The sequence below is a fragment of the Hipposideros armiger genome, unplaced genomic scaffold (assembly GCF_001890085.2).
Source record: "Hipposideros armiger isolate ML-2016 unplaced genomic scaffold, ASM189008v1 scaffold_201, whole genome shotgun sequence".
Lineage (NCBI taxonomy): Eukaryota > Metazoa > Chordata > Mammalia > Chiroptera > Hipposideridae > Hipposideros > Hipposideros armiger.
In genome coordinates this window covers 1,813,233-1,829,285 of record NW_017731551.1, presented here as the reverse complement: position 1 = coordinate 1,829,285, position 16,053 = coordinate 1,813,233, and the positions used below count along the sequence as shown (strand labels likewise).

The 16,053-nt window shown below is 43.1% G+C and overlaps 1 protein-coding gene across 1 annotated transcript in view; it reads left to right on the top strand.

The window, feature by feature from the left end:
* The window catches only part of KIAA1549 (KIAA1549 ortholog), a 127,324-nt gene that overhangs the window by 51,945 nt on the left and 59,326 nt on the right, over window positions 1–16,053 (top strand). Inside the window, exons 3-6 of the mRNA XM_019653242.1 lie at window positions 5,916–8,639; window positions 11,435–11,523; window positions 12,621–12,798; window positions 14,183–14,313. Of these exons, the coding sequence (XP_019508787.1) occupies window positions 5,916–8,639; window positions 11,435–11,523; window positions 12,621–12,798; window positions 14,183–14,313 (3,122 nt within the window). The remainder of the gene's footprint in view (window positions 1–5,915; window positions 8,640–11,434; window positions 11,524–12,620; window positions 12,799–14,182; window positions 14,314–16,053) is intronic.

Here is a 16,053-nt window from a genome sequence, read left to right as displayed (position 1 = left end):
TCACTGGCCCTCATATGTGGGATCCGAACCGGGGCCCTCTGGCATCCCAAGCCAGTTCTTAACCATCGCGCCACTCGGCCGGCCCCTTCTTTAGAGGTTTTTGATGCTGCTGTCCCTTGGGTTTCCCAGGCCGGCCCTCAGAGGATATTTTCTTTTCCTTGTGCCACGCCCGCAGCTGTGAGTGGTTCCCAGGTGGACGGTGGGGCCTCTCAGCTGAAAATGAATGGCTTTTCATAATTTTCACCTACTGAAATTAGCACGTGCCTTCAGATCCGTTTTAATATCACATGTTTTTCAACGTAATTTCTTTGCGTAGCAATTTTAATGAAATGGACTGCTTGGATAAAACATGGTGTGGCATGAAGATCAACCCCCGAGAACTATGAACCAGGCTGGCTGTGCTCTGGGTGCTATTTTAAGCAAGTCAGCTTAAAGTCTTTGAGCCTCATTTGCTATGTGAGGGGATTGGCCACGGTTTTAAAGGATCCATTCAGCTTGAGAAGTCCGTGATTCCATGATCGACTATTATATTGAGGGAAGGTTTCCAGATGGAAAAAGATGACTTAAAAAAAATAGTTAGGTAAAACACCAAATCATCTTGCGTGTGTAAGACTAATAAGTTCCTAGAAACAGGCATCTCATTCATGACTTTAAAACAAGTTTTTAAAAAGCTTTATTATATATGTTAAAATTTTAAAATTTTTTATTTTTTGGGCTGGCCGAGTGGTGCATTGGTTAAGAGCTAGCTTGGGACGCCAGAGGGTCCCGGTTCGGATCCCACATATGAGGGCCAGTGACACTGTCCTCTACAGCTAAGATGCTGAACAACAGCTCAACCTGGAGCTGGGCTGCCGTGAGTTGCCGGCGATGGTGTTGGCTGCAACCCCTGCTGCAGTGGGTTGCCATGGGCTACCGTGTGTAGCCAGCAGCCGCAGTGAATGGCCGCCCAGAAGCTGGCGACGATCTGCCTTGCCGGGGAAGAGCGCAATGATGGTGCCAACTTGGGCCAGTGAAGCAACGTCCTCCACAACTAGACTGAAGAACAAAACGACAGCAACTTGTCTGTTCCCCTTCCCCCAATTCCCCAATAAAAATCTTTAAAAAAATTTTTTTTATGTTTCAATTACAGCTGACATTCAGTATCATATATGTTTTTTAAATATTTAATTTTTTTTAAGAGCAGTTTTAGGTTCACAGCAAAACTGAAGGGAAGGTGCAGAGATTTCCCATGTACCGTACCCCTGCCCCGACACATGCATCACCTCCTCCATTATCAGCGTCCCCCCCACCATCAGGGTGGCACATTTGTTACAATCCATGACACAGCATTGTTACCCAAAGTCTGCAGTTTACCTTTGGGTTCACTCTCGGTGTTGTGCATTCTATGGGTTTGCCTTGTGAATTTTTAGTCCTTATGAATTGGCATGGCTCGAGGGCACTTCCTGCTCTGTTACTTAAAGCATGACAAGGACCTAGCCCAGGACAAGGTACAAGGTAGGCACCCAATACGTGTGTGTCGTGCCGTCTACAAGGGAGAAAGGGCCTCAATACTTGCCACTCAGCGTGGTTGCAGACCTGGCCCCACCTGGGAGAGATGCTGAAGCCCTGCTGGACAGCGCCTGAGTTTAAACAAGGTTCCCCATGTCATTCAGTGCACGCAAAATTCTGAGGAGCGCTGGCAGGGCCCCAACCCTGTTCCCTTCTCTCTGTCATCACAGAGAGAACCTTTTGTGAACTAACGCTTAAGAGCTTGAAAATTGATCTCCAGGGCTTGAAATTAGACTCCCCGAAGGCTTGTCTGCTGGAAGAGGACTCACCTGGGTTTTCTAACCTCTTCCTGAATTAACTCCAGAAGTAATTCTCTGTGGCATTTCAGCTACTTGTCTCTTCAGAGCTCTTTTCTCTCTTCTGGGGCTTGGCCAAAAAAAAAAAAAAAAAAAAAGAAAAGAAAAGCCATCCCAGCTTGGCACATCTCACATTTCTTAATAGGAAGTTTTCATTCCTGTTTACTAGTCAGGAGAATTTTTCATCCTTTTGAGCACTTCGCCTTTCCTGTTCCCTGTCCTTTGAAGGCAGATTTCATTGAATTATAATTTGCATCTGATACTTGCGCTCATAAATTAGCCAGGAAATGTTGCTTTTCTGTGTTATTATAGCTGTCTTCCTGCGCACTTAACAAATGTTTCTGATTCATTTAAAAAGATATCTTGTTCTCTGTTTAGATCTTACACGAGTATTCCAAAATAAATTACATCATAGTGTTTTAAAACAGACATAAAATGATCTATCCTTAGGAATACTTTCAGATCTATCTGCTACATAGTTGGACAGAATGTTGATTTCATTACTTCTTAAATGCGTAACTTTTTCACCTTTGCTATAGAAAAGAACAGCTGCTACCTTACCTTGGTTGTAAAAAGTGTCGTGTTTCCTCTTACACATGCTTGGAATGTGACAGGTAAATAGTAAAAGCACGTAGATAAATCCTAGAGCCAGTTTGTAGAGAAGACAACAAATGCCATACAATACTGCAGTGATACAACTTAAAATCTCTAAGAAATGGTTGTCTTCTTCCTCTAAAAAAGTCATATTACATAGAAAGGAACATGACCTTTAAAGTCAGCAGCTTTTATCTGGTGTAAGTTTGTGACTTGCAGATGCTAACGGAGCCAGCTAGAAATATTACACCTATATAAATATATGACTATATATTTACACATTTAAGTATATACCCACAACATTTTGTCTTCACTCTTGATTTCCATGTCTGCTAGTGCGTTGCAAATACCTCTGGATGCCCCTCTGTGCTCTTCTGTCTGATTGTACGAAGCTATTTTAATTCTATGTTATGTCTTTTGTAACGTCACAAATTACATAGCATTATTATTCATTTATACCATCAGAATTTGTTTTGATTTAGCCATACCTTTATAATTTATTCTCTGTTCCTTCTTCGCAGATCTTCCTTCATGGGATAATTACCTTTCCTCTTGAAGTACATACAACAGGTCCTCCAATAACATTGTTTGTTCAGTGTCGTTTCATTATAACGTTGATGAGATGCTGTAGGAACTTAACTCTTGTTTTATCAGTTAGCCTATGGTAAAATTGGTTTTGTTATACATCATTTTGCTTAAAGTCACAGAACCTATTGATGATAACTGCATATCCTTGTTTAGAAAAGCTTTTCTACTGAGGGTCTTCTGTTGATATAACCACATTTTGCTCTTCTGAAAAATGTTCTTATTTTAACAAATAGAGAGTATTGTTGGTTATTCAAATCTAAAATGCCAGATACTTTCTCTCAGTAATTTGAAGATTTTAGTTTGTCACTTGGCTCCTACTTCTGTGAAGTAGTTATCTGATGGTGTAATTGCCAGCCAGTCCTTTTCTCTGACTGCATTTACAGTTTCTCTTTGTCTTTGGTGTTGTAGGGTATCATTATGTGTATAGGTATGGGTTTTTAAAACAATCACCTGCTTGGGATTTCTTGGTCTTCCTGAATTGAAATATTTATGTCTCTTATTAATTTTAGATAGTTCCTGGTGCTGTCTCTTTCAATATTGTCTCTACCCAATTCCCTCTATCACTTTGATCAAATAAATGTATGTTTGACTATTTCATTCTATCTTTCATGTCTCTTAATGTCTCTTGTTCATATTTCTCATCCTTTTGTTTCTCTGTGCTCCATTCTTAGTAATTTTCAGTTCTTCCCCCAGTTCTCTAAACCTCTCTTCAGCTTTGTCTAAATTGCTGCTTATTGATTGTTATGTATTGCATATTGAGTTTTAAAATGTTAATTGTTATATTTTTTTCATTTCTAAATGTTCTTTTGGTTCTTCTTCAAAAGTGGCCATTTTCATAGTCTCTTGTTCCTTACTCATGTTTTCCGTCCCCTCTTTATTTTATTTTTTAAAATGATTTAAACATACTTTAAAAAGGGTATTCCATAATTCCAATTTCTGAAGTCTTTATAGATTTGATACTATTTGTGTGGGATTTTTTTTGGGGGGGTTTCTCTTAACTGTTTTTCATACTGCCTTATTTCCTTGCATGTTTTGTAATTTTTAATTTCGCACTTGCACTTGTATTTGTTGGAACTCTGGCTGCAGGAACACTTTGATGCCTGGCTCGAGAGTATGTTCTTCTGGAGATGATTTATGTGAGCTTCTGATAGGTATTGGAGACTTGGTCTACTTTAAATTACGATTCTAGTTTTTAGGACCCTACAAGTAGTATAGATTCCAATCTTTGGGAGATTTTTTTTTTTTTTGGGTAAAATATCTGCACAAAATCCAAGTTGAGACAGACACTTTTACTTGCTGTCCTCTGAGGTGGATATTTTTCTTCCTAATTCAGGCTTTCCCACTTTTAGGAGATGGTCTTCAGTTGTGTTCTTTACCTGATCCATTGTCCCTCTAGGTTATCTGGTGACTCCAGTGCTCGATGACCTCCCCAGTCCTGCTTTGCTCCTATACTCAGCACAAGTACCCTGTTGTTTTGTGGGCTTAGTCATGTCAGAGGATATTTTTGAACACTTATTAAGCATAATTGTTATGAAGTAGTAAGGCTGTGAGGTCTCTAGTGTGCCCTATTGCCAGGAATAGCATAGAAATAATACACTTGTAAAAATTAAGGGTGAATCCAATATTATCCCTATACTATTTCATACACTCTTATTCTGATACACTGGTTGGATAAGGAGAGGAGGGTATTGTTACAGGTCGTGATAGTGGCTCAGTCTCCAGCCTGCACTGTAGTGGATGGCACCCCATGCCCTAGACCTTCATCAGGGGTTGGGCCACCACATGTCCTGCCTCTCTACAGAGTGTATTTGAATTACAGGTGGAGACACCTAAACCACTTATAGGATAATGACTGTTGTCACAAGGATAAAGAACACGGAAGTCTGAACAGATAAGATGCTTTGGGCTCATATCAGAACTTGCTCCTCAGATACCACTCATTCATTCATTCATTGAACATATGTTTATTGAGCTCTTTATGTAAGGGAAACAGATCAACAGTCCCTGTGTTCACAAAGCTCACAGGGTAGTGAGCAGACAGTAGCATCCTAGGGAGAGGCACTGACCCAGCTTCAGAGTATTGAGGAGGGAGAGGGTATCCTTGCTGCGTCTGCAGGACCAGTGGGCATCATCCAGGTGGAGAGCCAGGGAAGGGTATCGCAGGCTGAGGGACAAGAATGTGCCAAGTGACTGAGCCAGAAAGAATGTGGGTTCGGGGGACTGCAGGGAGCTCATTTGGCCGGAGCATAGTTGAGAAGGGGTGGGGGGAGGGTGGAGCAGGAAGTGATGAGGGCTGAGCCTAGAGGCAGCCTGAGGCCTGCCTGTGGAAGGCCTCCTAACTAGGAAACTGTTAAGTTCTCCTACCTGGGGAGTGAATGATGCTGTCAGAGTTGTCGTGTTCATTTCTCTCAAGAGCCAGCTCTTACAGAAGAGAAAGAAGTTGGGCTTGGGAGTCAAGGCAGGGTCATATGTTTAGATTTCAGCTCCCTCTTAGTCACGCTGATCATGTAATTGATTTAGTTCCCTTCTCTGAACTCCTCTCTCTCATGTGATGAATGAAAGAGAAGGGACTAGACAGCCATCTAAGGCCTCCTCCATTGCCAGCATTCTGTGGTGGTGTTAGAAAGTCAGAGAATAAGAAAACGCCAGTGTGTACATACACACACGAGCGTAAGTAAACGTGAGGTTTAAATGTATGAATATTTGCACATATTACCCTGACAGTAATTCTATCAGTTTGGCTCCCAATGAGCTGTGTCACGCCTAACTCTGGATGGTGGATATTGACAGGGAACAGATACTTGTTGAAAGAGTAAATTTTGTATCTGAAATGTGAGCGGTATGACTTGCGTTGCCTTGCAGCTCACTTAGCTTTGACTTGCTTTGCAGATGAGCTCTCTCCGGAACAGCACAATCTTTCCTCATCCTCCGTGGAGCTCACGCTGACACATAGCACCGTGCCCAGCATTGCACATGTGGCCTTAACAGAAACTGCTCCAGGGTCCCAGCAAAGCAGTTCTCTCCGCATCCTGTCATCTCCCTCTGCCACTACTTTTCATACAGCCTTTTTTAACCAAGGAAAACGGACCCGAAGTACAGCGGATCACAGCATCTTTGTGGCAAATGACATGGCAGTGACCAGCAATGAGGAGGTCATCAATGAGGATGAAATGGATAACTTTTTGCCAGAAACTCACTGGACCACCTCCCGCCTGTTGTCTCCGATACAATATTTCACAGCCAGCCCACCGGGGCTGCCCAGAGAAACGTTAGACTCCATGCTGATTCCATCGTCACCCATCATTTCTTCACCAGATGAAGAAGTGACAGCAGCCTGGCAAGACACAATGCAACAACCAACAACGTGTGCTGAATCCCCCAGTCATTTCAGTGCTTTTCGGTCAGCTTTTCTGACTTCCGAGGGCATAATTTCAACTCCTAGTAGGACTTTGGTGCTTTATTCTACTGACCCTTATGGGCACTTACCAAGCAGGACTTGGCCGGAGATCGTGGCTTCAGGAACAAAGGGTGTAGACATCCTCCCTTTCAGCTCATTGTTTTCAGTGTCTCAGCCGTCAGGCGATGGCATCACTCCGCAGCCAGTTCCCCGCTCTGGAGAGGTCTCAGCTTCTCCAGAGGAGGTTCTGGTGACAGGTACAGAGAGCTATCTGGATGCGACCACTGTTTTGAGTCAGAGTCTACAAGAAACCATCTCTCCAAGAATGTCCCTTACCGCAATTCCATCACAGACCATCCTTGATTTTAGAATCAGCAGCAGCAGCAGCAGCAGCACAAACTCGGTTTTGTTTTCAACTTCTCTTGAGTTTATGTCCTTTTCTGCTCAATCAACCGATGTGTCATATAACCCCTTTCTTCCCAGCACCTCTACTGCAGTGTTAGAATTGCCTGGCAGTTCTGTGGTCCCCAGTTACGTGGATGACACCCCCACCGGGAGCCCAGCATTTTCCTTCAGACCATACACGTGGTGCGTGTCCTGCACTATGACGTCTCCTCGGCAGCACGTTCTGTCAGCGAGCCTCGTGGAGAAAGATGTGGGGTCGGGGGGTGGCGCCGAGACCCTGTCCATGACCCTGTTGGAAGCAAGTAGCATCTCCCCACTAAGCAGCCTGGTGGCAGACTTCTCTGAATTTGAGGAAGATCCCCAAGAATTTAATACACTTTTCCCCTCCAGACCGATAGTTCCACTTTCCTCTCGCTCTGTGGGAATCTCACCCACGAGCACTGGTATTTCAGCCGAGGTGGCCACGACAAGTGTCATGACCACACAAGTGCATCCTTCCCACGGCCACCTCCCCGTACCCGTGTCACTCGATACTGCTGCTTTTGGCTCCTTCTCTGTCGTTGAAACTCAAGTCACGCCATCCAGCGTAACAGCTGTGTTCCCCTGGGTCATCACCAGTGTCCTGGACTCATCTTTCTCTGTCACAGCAGAGGAAAGCACACCAACGCTTGCTGTCAGAGACCCAGCTCCTTTTACGTCAGCTAAATATAATTTGGATCCTTCAGTAGGTTCTTCCCTTTTCCCTGACCGACAATCTGCCAGTTTTTCCCAACAGGAAACGGGAAGTATTTTGGAGTTTGCATCCAGTTTTTTCTCAACCCCACCGCTGGAATTCAGCACGGCCGTCCCTTCATCTTCAGAAGTCCTTGCTGCTTCGTCTCCAATGGCGGGTGATTTGTCAGCCGTCCTTTCTCAGGCTTTCTCGACCTTGCTCGAGACATTTACATTGTCCGACTCCATCAATTTGCAGTCGCCTCCACTTTCTGTTACTAATTCCACAAACCTTGACTTCTCTCAGCTCTGGCCAAGTTCCGGTCTTCTTTTCAGTACGTTCACTTTTCAACCCGGTGACTCTGCAGTGTCACTATCATCGCGTTTCCCCTCTGATGCCCTCCAGTTCTCTGAATCATCAACAGTTTCACTGACAGATTCTGAAGCTCATTTTACCTCAGCTTTCACTGAAACTACCTCCTCTTTTGAGTTTTCACTCATGTCCCATGAATCTGCAGTCACCACACTGGTGCCCTCCAGTTCTGATCCCATCCTTGACATTTTGACGGCCGGAACTCACTTAACGTCACTCTTGACTGCTTTTCATACACCTGTTTTAACGGAATCACCTCCCTTTTCAACTCCAGTACCTTCCGATGACGATATCAGTGCTATAGATGATCACACATCTGTCTTATCATCTTTCTCCAAAGTTATTCCTACCACCACAGCATTGGTCACCACTGTGTCCCCGTCATCAACATCCTCATTTATTTCTGAAGCGATCCCCTCACCTGTACCTACAGAGCCATCGTCTGTGGGCCCATCATTCACACCCACAGATTTACCGCTGAACACCTCTGCTGACCTGAGCATGTCTAATACCACTGCTGCCCCTGATAATACTGATGACACCACGCTGAACAGCAGACCTGCGAGTCAGAATCCCCAAGAGAGCAGCATGGCTCTTCCCCCGCCATCCTTTCATCCTGTGACCACCCCGACTCCGGAAGCGATGGTTGACACTCCAGCGCTGGTCACCACCAAGCCGCCATATGTGTGTGATATTACAGTTCCTGATGCCTATTTGATCACAACTGGTAAGGCCCTGCTTCAAGTCACCTCTGCTGGTTGGGGTCATCTTTCTAAGGTGCTGCATGAAGTGCTTATGGGATGCACAGCATTTTGCCAAAGAAGTAACCTGGGTTAGTAATCCTCCTTTAGTGGTCACCTGTGTGTTCACCAGACAGTTACTTAGCCTCTCAACACCTCACCTTCCTCCACTATTAGACAATGATAGTGGGTTATTGTAAAGATTTAAATGCGTGACTGCATATGAAATACTTAACCCTGGCTCATAAGGAGTATCCACATAATGTTACACAGTAGTTAGTAGTAGCAGCAATAAGAACAAATAAAAGATTTAAACAGACCTCAGAAGCTTTTGCTAGGATATTGGAACTCGTAACCCAGTGGATGCTTAGAAGATATGGTTAAAACAAACACCTTCACATTTAGTTCAAGCATTTAGTTGGGCAAATGTGTAAGGGCAACCTTTGCAAATTTCTTACTAATTTACTACTCTTTTCCTTAAAAGGAGGGGACACTTTGTTCTTATATACTTCTGTAAATGTCACTTGGATCCTGGGGAAAGGAACATGGAGTGACCGAATATCCTCTGAATTCCCTTGCAGCTAGCTGCCCAGCTGCTTTCGTCCCATGAAACCGCAGTACATTTGCTGCCATGTCTGGACAGGTCCAGTGACTGGCCTGCTTGATCAGGCTCTCAACTTGTTCTTCATGAGAAATGACAGGGTGTGCATGAGGTCTTGTGACCTGTTCATCTATATTAACACTTAATGTACAGCGTACTACAGATGAGCAGCCTGGCCCTGGGTGTTGATGTTGTTGGAGATGAGGGATAGAAATTAAGAAGCAGGAAGATGATGGCAGGGGAGGTAGAGGAAGAGTAGAGTGGACAAGGAAGGAGAGGACAGGGATAGGGGGAGAGGAAGGAGGAGGGAAACACACTTGGTCTTTGTTCTCCATGCCAACGGAGGTGGGCATGCGTCTTCTCACCATGGCAATGCTACCACCCTCTGAGAGGGGTTGGAGCAGCTGCAGCCTTTCTCCTAACTCTCCCCTCCCCCAATGACATACCATTGGTTAATTCATGTGACAAGTAATTACTGATCGCTTAGTATGTGGGAGGTGCTTTTAGAGGCTTTAAAGGATATAGAGATGAATGACATGGTTCCATTCCTCAAGCTTGGGGTCTAGTAGGGCAGCTGCTGAGCCATGTTTTCTTGGTAGCTGTGATGAGAATGGTTGAAGCAGAGTTCTCCAAGAGTGACTATTTGTGATGTTCAGGGATGGGTTTGGAAGGATGTGATTGGAGGTCACATTAAAGGACAAGTGAAAGGCTGTCATCTGAAGATGGAGTGTCCCCCAGGTAGAGGGTGCACACCCAGGTGGGGAGATCTGACAGCCCAGGGCCATTCAGCTTGGCTGGTAATGAGACTGTAATGAGAGGAGGTAATTATGCAGGAAATGAGGATGCGACAGAGTGGTGAACTTTCATCTGTGGGATTACAGTAGTCCAGAGGAGAGAGAAAAAGTTTTCATAGACATGACGCTTCTCTTCCTTCTTGCAAAATTGTTACACACTAGCTACAAAGTGGTCAGTGACAAGAAGCTTCTTAAAACTACTGAAAGCTTCTTTATCTCTGGGATTCTGTGACATTTATGATACTTATAGTTATAATGTGTCTTCTAGAATTTTTCTATAGATTAGAAACGATTTTAGAAGTATCTCTAAGAATATCATAGCATGGATTAACTTTCACATAGGGCATACTTTTAATGAATTTGGTGCCCTTTGTTAGGGATCTATGCATTTTCCATAGCTTTTGGGGGTAAAATTCACCCGTTGTAAATGTACACTTCAACAGTTTTAGTAAATGTGCAGAGCTGTGCCTAAGTATCCTTCCTGTTACGTGGTATTTTTAAGTGGAGATGAGTGCCATCTTTTGCTCTCAGTGATATTTTTGACCCAGAGGAAGTATCACCTCATTTAGATTTGACCTTGGTTTTTTTTTTGTTGTTGTTGTTGTTGTTTTTTTTTTTTTTTAGTAATTATATATCAGAGAGAGAGGGGGTTAGGGTGGTTCTTTGTCCTCTGAAAGTACGGAGCTCTGTACTAAAAGAGCACTCTCCGCTGATCCCTGGTGTGCTCTGAGCATGACACTGACCATGTGTATTCAGTATAGAGTAAGGCTACACTTCCCATCCAGGGCCGGCCTGACCCAGGGCCTCCTCAGGAGGCCTCTCTCACTTCTCTTGACTCTGCGGAAACTGTAGATATTTGGAGAAATTGTAAAATATTTGTGGATGATCTTTTCCCCCTCAGAGACTCTTGGAGTCCTATCCCCATGTTGCAGTTTTAGATCTTACTCTGATTAATTCAAGAAGGTGGAGGTTATGGTGGTGGGTCCTACGGGCTGTTAAAATAATACAGCAGGTCTTCAAATAATGTCGTTTCGTTAGAGCATTTATGAGATGCCAAAGGAACTGAACTCTCGTAAAAAATGAGAGCTCTGTGCTCTCTGTCCCCTGGCTGGGCCACAGCCTTTGCTCCCTGGTCTCACCCGCCGGGGCAGAGTTAAGGGTTTTCTTAGCACATTTGGCTGATGCTGTGCATGGTTGACTTGGTAATTTCAAGATCCACTGCTGTTCCTCTGGTCTTTCTTAGTTGGGTCCTAATTTTTAAAAAATGGTTACTGGAGCTGCTGGGATGCTTTGGCATAGCACAGGCTCTGCCCTGGCATCCAGAAGTGTGATGCCTACGTTATTCACAATGCTCCTGACTGCCTTTGGTGTTGGCTTTGATTTGCAGTGCTGGCCAGAAGAGCCGTGCAGGAGTACATCATTACGTCCATCAAGGAGGTGTTGAGGATTCACTTCAACCGCGTGGTGGAGCTCAAGGTAGGTCCCTGCGGCGGGGGAGTCTGACCTGGGAGCCCGGGGTGAGGGCAAATGATAATGGCTGTGGCACAATCTCATTCCTCTTTTCCATCTCTTCCCCTGGTGATCACCTGCTCATCCTCTGACTCTCTACTCAATCATCACATCATCAGGGAAGCCCTTCCTGACCCCAGTCCAGGTTTAGTCCGTCAGAGAGATGTGTTGGCAGAGGTGGAGCAAAAGTGCTCCAAGGCCAGAGTTGGGGTGATGACCCTAACGATTTTGCTTCTCTTGATTTACATGAAAGGATTTGGGTTACCCGAGTTTAAGATTTTAGAGTGAGTGCATATGCATGCTTCTGTACATTCAGGGAGATGGAGGTTTCCTTATGTTTTATGGTGGACATCGGGCTGGTACCTCTCTTCCCAATGAGCTCAGAAGCCATGCGGTAGACCCACACCATCCTAGGTGGACCAACGAGCCACATAGAATGGGGCTTGTCTACACTGAGATGGGCTGTCAACTTCAAAAGACACCCCAGATTTTGGAAACTTGGTGAAAAAAGGAATGTAAAATATCTCACTAATAATTTTTTTGTGTTGACTACTTGTTGAAATGATATGTCAGATATATTGGGTTAAGTAAAATGTCTTTAAAATTAGTTTCACTTGTTTCTTATGTTTTTTTTTAATGTGGCTACTAGAAATTTTATAATTGCATACGTGGGTTACATATTTCTTTTGGACGGCGCTGCTCAATAGAATAAGGGTTTCTTTTTATGTGGGTTAAAAAGAGCAAACGCCTAAAAGAGCAAACACTTGAATTCTCCATAACTTCTATTTCAGTTTGTATCATTGGCTGGTCTTCTTTCTCGCTGTCCTTGTTCTTGTAATGTTGTGCTGTTTTTGAGAAGAAGAGCTAATGTATAAAAGTAATTACTGAAACAAAATTCTGACGGTCTGCGAAGCCCTAACCCCTTCAGTTAAAACTAGCTATTTTTTACCTTATTTACTTTATTATTTTTCTGCTCAATGCAACTTCTTATGCATTTGGATTATGATACTTTGATTTGATAATTAGGTAATTCTTGTCTTTTTGTCTTTTTTTTATTTACATAGGTTTATGAACTATTTGCTGATTTCACTTTTCTGGTAACATCTGGTCCTTTCGTTTACACGGCAATATCCGTCATAAATGTACTTATAAATAGTAAACTTGTACGTGACCAAACTCCTTTAATCTTGGCTGTGAAACCTTCCTTCCTTGTGCCGGAGTCCAGGTTCCAAGTTCAAACAGGTGAGAAAACTGAGCATAGTTGTTTTGACTTGTAAATAGAATTTCACTTCATTTTTTTTTTTTTAGCTGTGCCATCCTGCCACCTGTTGGCAGCTCAGCTGCAGCTCAGCTTCGGCTGGGCATCGAACCGCTGTTGCTCAGAGCTCAAACTCTGGAGCGAGCTCTTAACCACTGAGCCACTCGGCCGGCCCCTCACTTCATTTTTTATGTTTTTAAAAAATTGGGGAAGGATTATTTTTAAAATTCATTATTTAAATTTTCAAAAAACTTCATAATAATGGAAAATTTCCAAGAGTTTAATGAGCCCCCATCTACCCATCGTGTGGTTTCAACAATTTTCAACTCCTAGTCAGTCTTGTTAGATCCACACCCTCATCTATATCCCCTGTGACATGGCTTCATATCATTTCATTCATAAATATTTCAGCCTATGTCTTTAAAAGATAAGGATTATTAAACATACACACACACATATATACATACACACAGTATAGATACACACATATACACGTATACATATATACATATATTGGGTTGTCGGAAAAGTCATGACGCATTTTTGCGACAAAAACCAGAAAAATACGTCATGACTTTTCCGACAATCCATTACATCTATCAATATCATTATCATATGGCCTAAAATTCATAGCAATTCCTTAATATTTAACTTTTTATTATGGACATCTTAAAAAATATACGAAGTAGAGAGAATAACATACTAAGCTCACATGTGCCCATCGCGAAGCTTAAAAAATTATCAAAATTTTTCCAATTTTGTTTCATTTATCCTCCACATACTTTTTTTTGAGGAAGCTAGCGTGTTTTAAAGCAGTCCCAGATATCATGTCATTTCACCCATAAATACTTAAGAATTCATCCCTAATGCATTCATATACAGAGAGTGCCAAAAAAGATGTATACACATTTCAAGAAAGCAAAACTGTATTAAAATTGTAATACTCAATATATACTGATAACAAAAGATGAATACAAGTCATGTTTAACTTCTGCAATTACATGAGGTGCTCAAAATGGTTACCATCAGCGTCCGGACACTCCTGATGACGGTGAACTACTGCTTGAGCAACGCTGACCAAAGTGTCCACTTGTATACATTTTTTTGGCACCCCTGGCATAGTCGAAATGTTTCGGGTCAGTTGCATCTTCTGGTGCGCCGATTGTTACCTTAGGTATTTTCCCATTTAAAAGTGATAATGTCACCTTCACGTTGCTTGTTTCTGTGATACACACATATAAATAATACATCATAGAACTTAACCCTGTGCTGTGGATGAATTGGTGGGTTTAGGTACTATTCCCCGCTCCTCATTCCTTGAAACTAAAGAAACGCCTGGTTCATGGATTCTGATCGCTGTCCTTTCAGTCCTTCAGTTTGTGCCTCAGAGTGTGGATACTGGCTTCTGCAACTTCACCCAGCGAATTGAGAAAGGCCTGATGATTGCCCTCTCTGAAGTGAGAAAACACCAGCAGGGCACCTATAACCTCACGGTGCAGGTGAGAATAGCACCCAATGCAGAACACAATGCTTTCGCCTTTCAAGAGGAACCAGTTTCATAGTGCTCCATTGTGGATGCACCTAACTCTTACTAATTGATTCAGTTCACATGGATCAGGGTTGATCTCTTTCCATGGCATTGTAGTGGGATAACCAGGGAGCTCAGATAGGGTGAGCTGAGGAGAGGTGAGCATAAGCAGGAAAATCAAGAATGGTCTGAAAAGGAACATTATCAACTTATAGTCTATCGAGTGGGGACACTGCCTAAATATACTAGTGTTTCATATTATGGAATACCATGGAAGGCAGTGCTTCACGCTAAAAACAGAGAATATAGCTACGAATCAGAAAACACGCTTTGTATGCTTTGTATGGACACTGCTGTTTTCATATTTCTTCGATATTTTTTTCTCCATATTCTTCTCTCTTTTATGGAATTCATATTAAATAGATTTTGGTGCTCGTGGATTCACCTTTCATATTTCTATTTTTTTCTTATGTTTTCCATCTCTTTTTTTATAATTCCCTATTTTTACAGATTTTCTAAACTTTGTCCTCCAAGTCATTAATTTAGTCTTCACCTATGTTTATTATGTTGTTTAATCCCTCTATCGAATTTTCTTTTCGCCATCTTTTCTTTTCTTTTCTCATTGCTGTTTGCTCCTTTTTTTATTGCTGCCTCCTCTGAAATGATGCAGGCTTATCCAGCATGAGGATATAATATCCCTGTGAAAATCTCTGAGGACATTAGAGTTTTTAAAAAGTTGTCTTCGCTTTCCTAAGTTCTCTATCTCTCGCACCCATTGTTGTGTATCCATGTTGGTCCTTTGCTTTCGTGCTATTTGTTTTCTCTAAGTGTTTGGAGACCTTTGGTTGGTGGGTGTTAAGAATGAAGAAGCAGGTGGTTAATTTTGGCAGCTTGTGCGGCTTTCTCCTTCAGCTGTGAGGTCCGTGTCTACGTCAGCCCTGTGTCCTGACGGGAGATTCACTGGAGCGCTGGGTACCGGGCAGACGATATCAGCGGTGGCCTTCTCTCTTGGGGCAGAATGTGGTCAGAGACAGGCAGATAAGGAGGTTGTACCCTGGAATGGAGCACGTTTGTGTATTTTTTTTTTTTTTTGGCAGAGCTGCTTTTTCTTTCTTTTTCATTCCTTCTTTGTCTCTTGTGTGCTGCTTCTATCCACCTCCTTGCTTAGGGACCAAACCCGCAGTAGGTCCTCTCAGGCAGGGAGCTCCTTTTCCTCAGGGAACAGCTTTGGGTTGTTCTGGGTGGAGCTGTGGCTGCTGCTTGCACGTTGTGTTGGCCTGAGTGTGGCAGATAGAAAGGAAAGAGGAGGGAGGCAATTGACATACAGTCTTCAGTTAATTATGGCAGCCTACTGTTGACCTCCGGTCCTTGGATTGCTACTTTGGAGCCTCTCCCGGACCCCTTGGGGAGAACAGCTCTCAGCTCCACCGTAGTCTGTACCTCTGTGTGTTTTGGGTCTTGGTTCCCTCAATTCTGATTTATACCACTTTGATTCCATTTTCTCTCAGTTTTCCGGAAATTGGACATAATCTCTAGTTTTCATCCATTCTCAGTACTGCAGTGGATTTATTCCTCTTTGTTCAGCTCATTGTTATTTCATTGGAATTTGGGGGGGGAGGGACTATGGATACGGGTACTGAGTTCATCACTTCATGTAAAAACCATTTTCAATAACCTGAGAATTTAAGGTATTGCAAAAGGGAACCAGGTC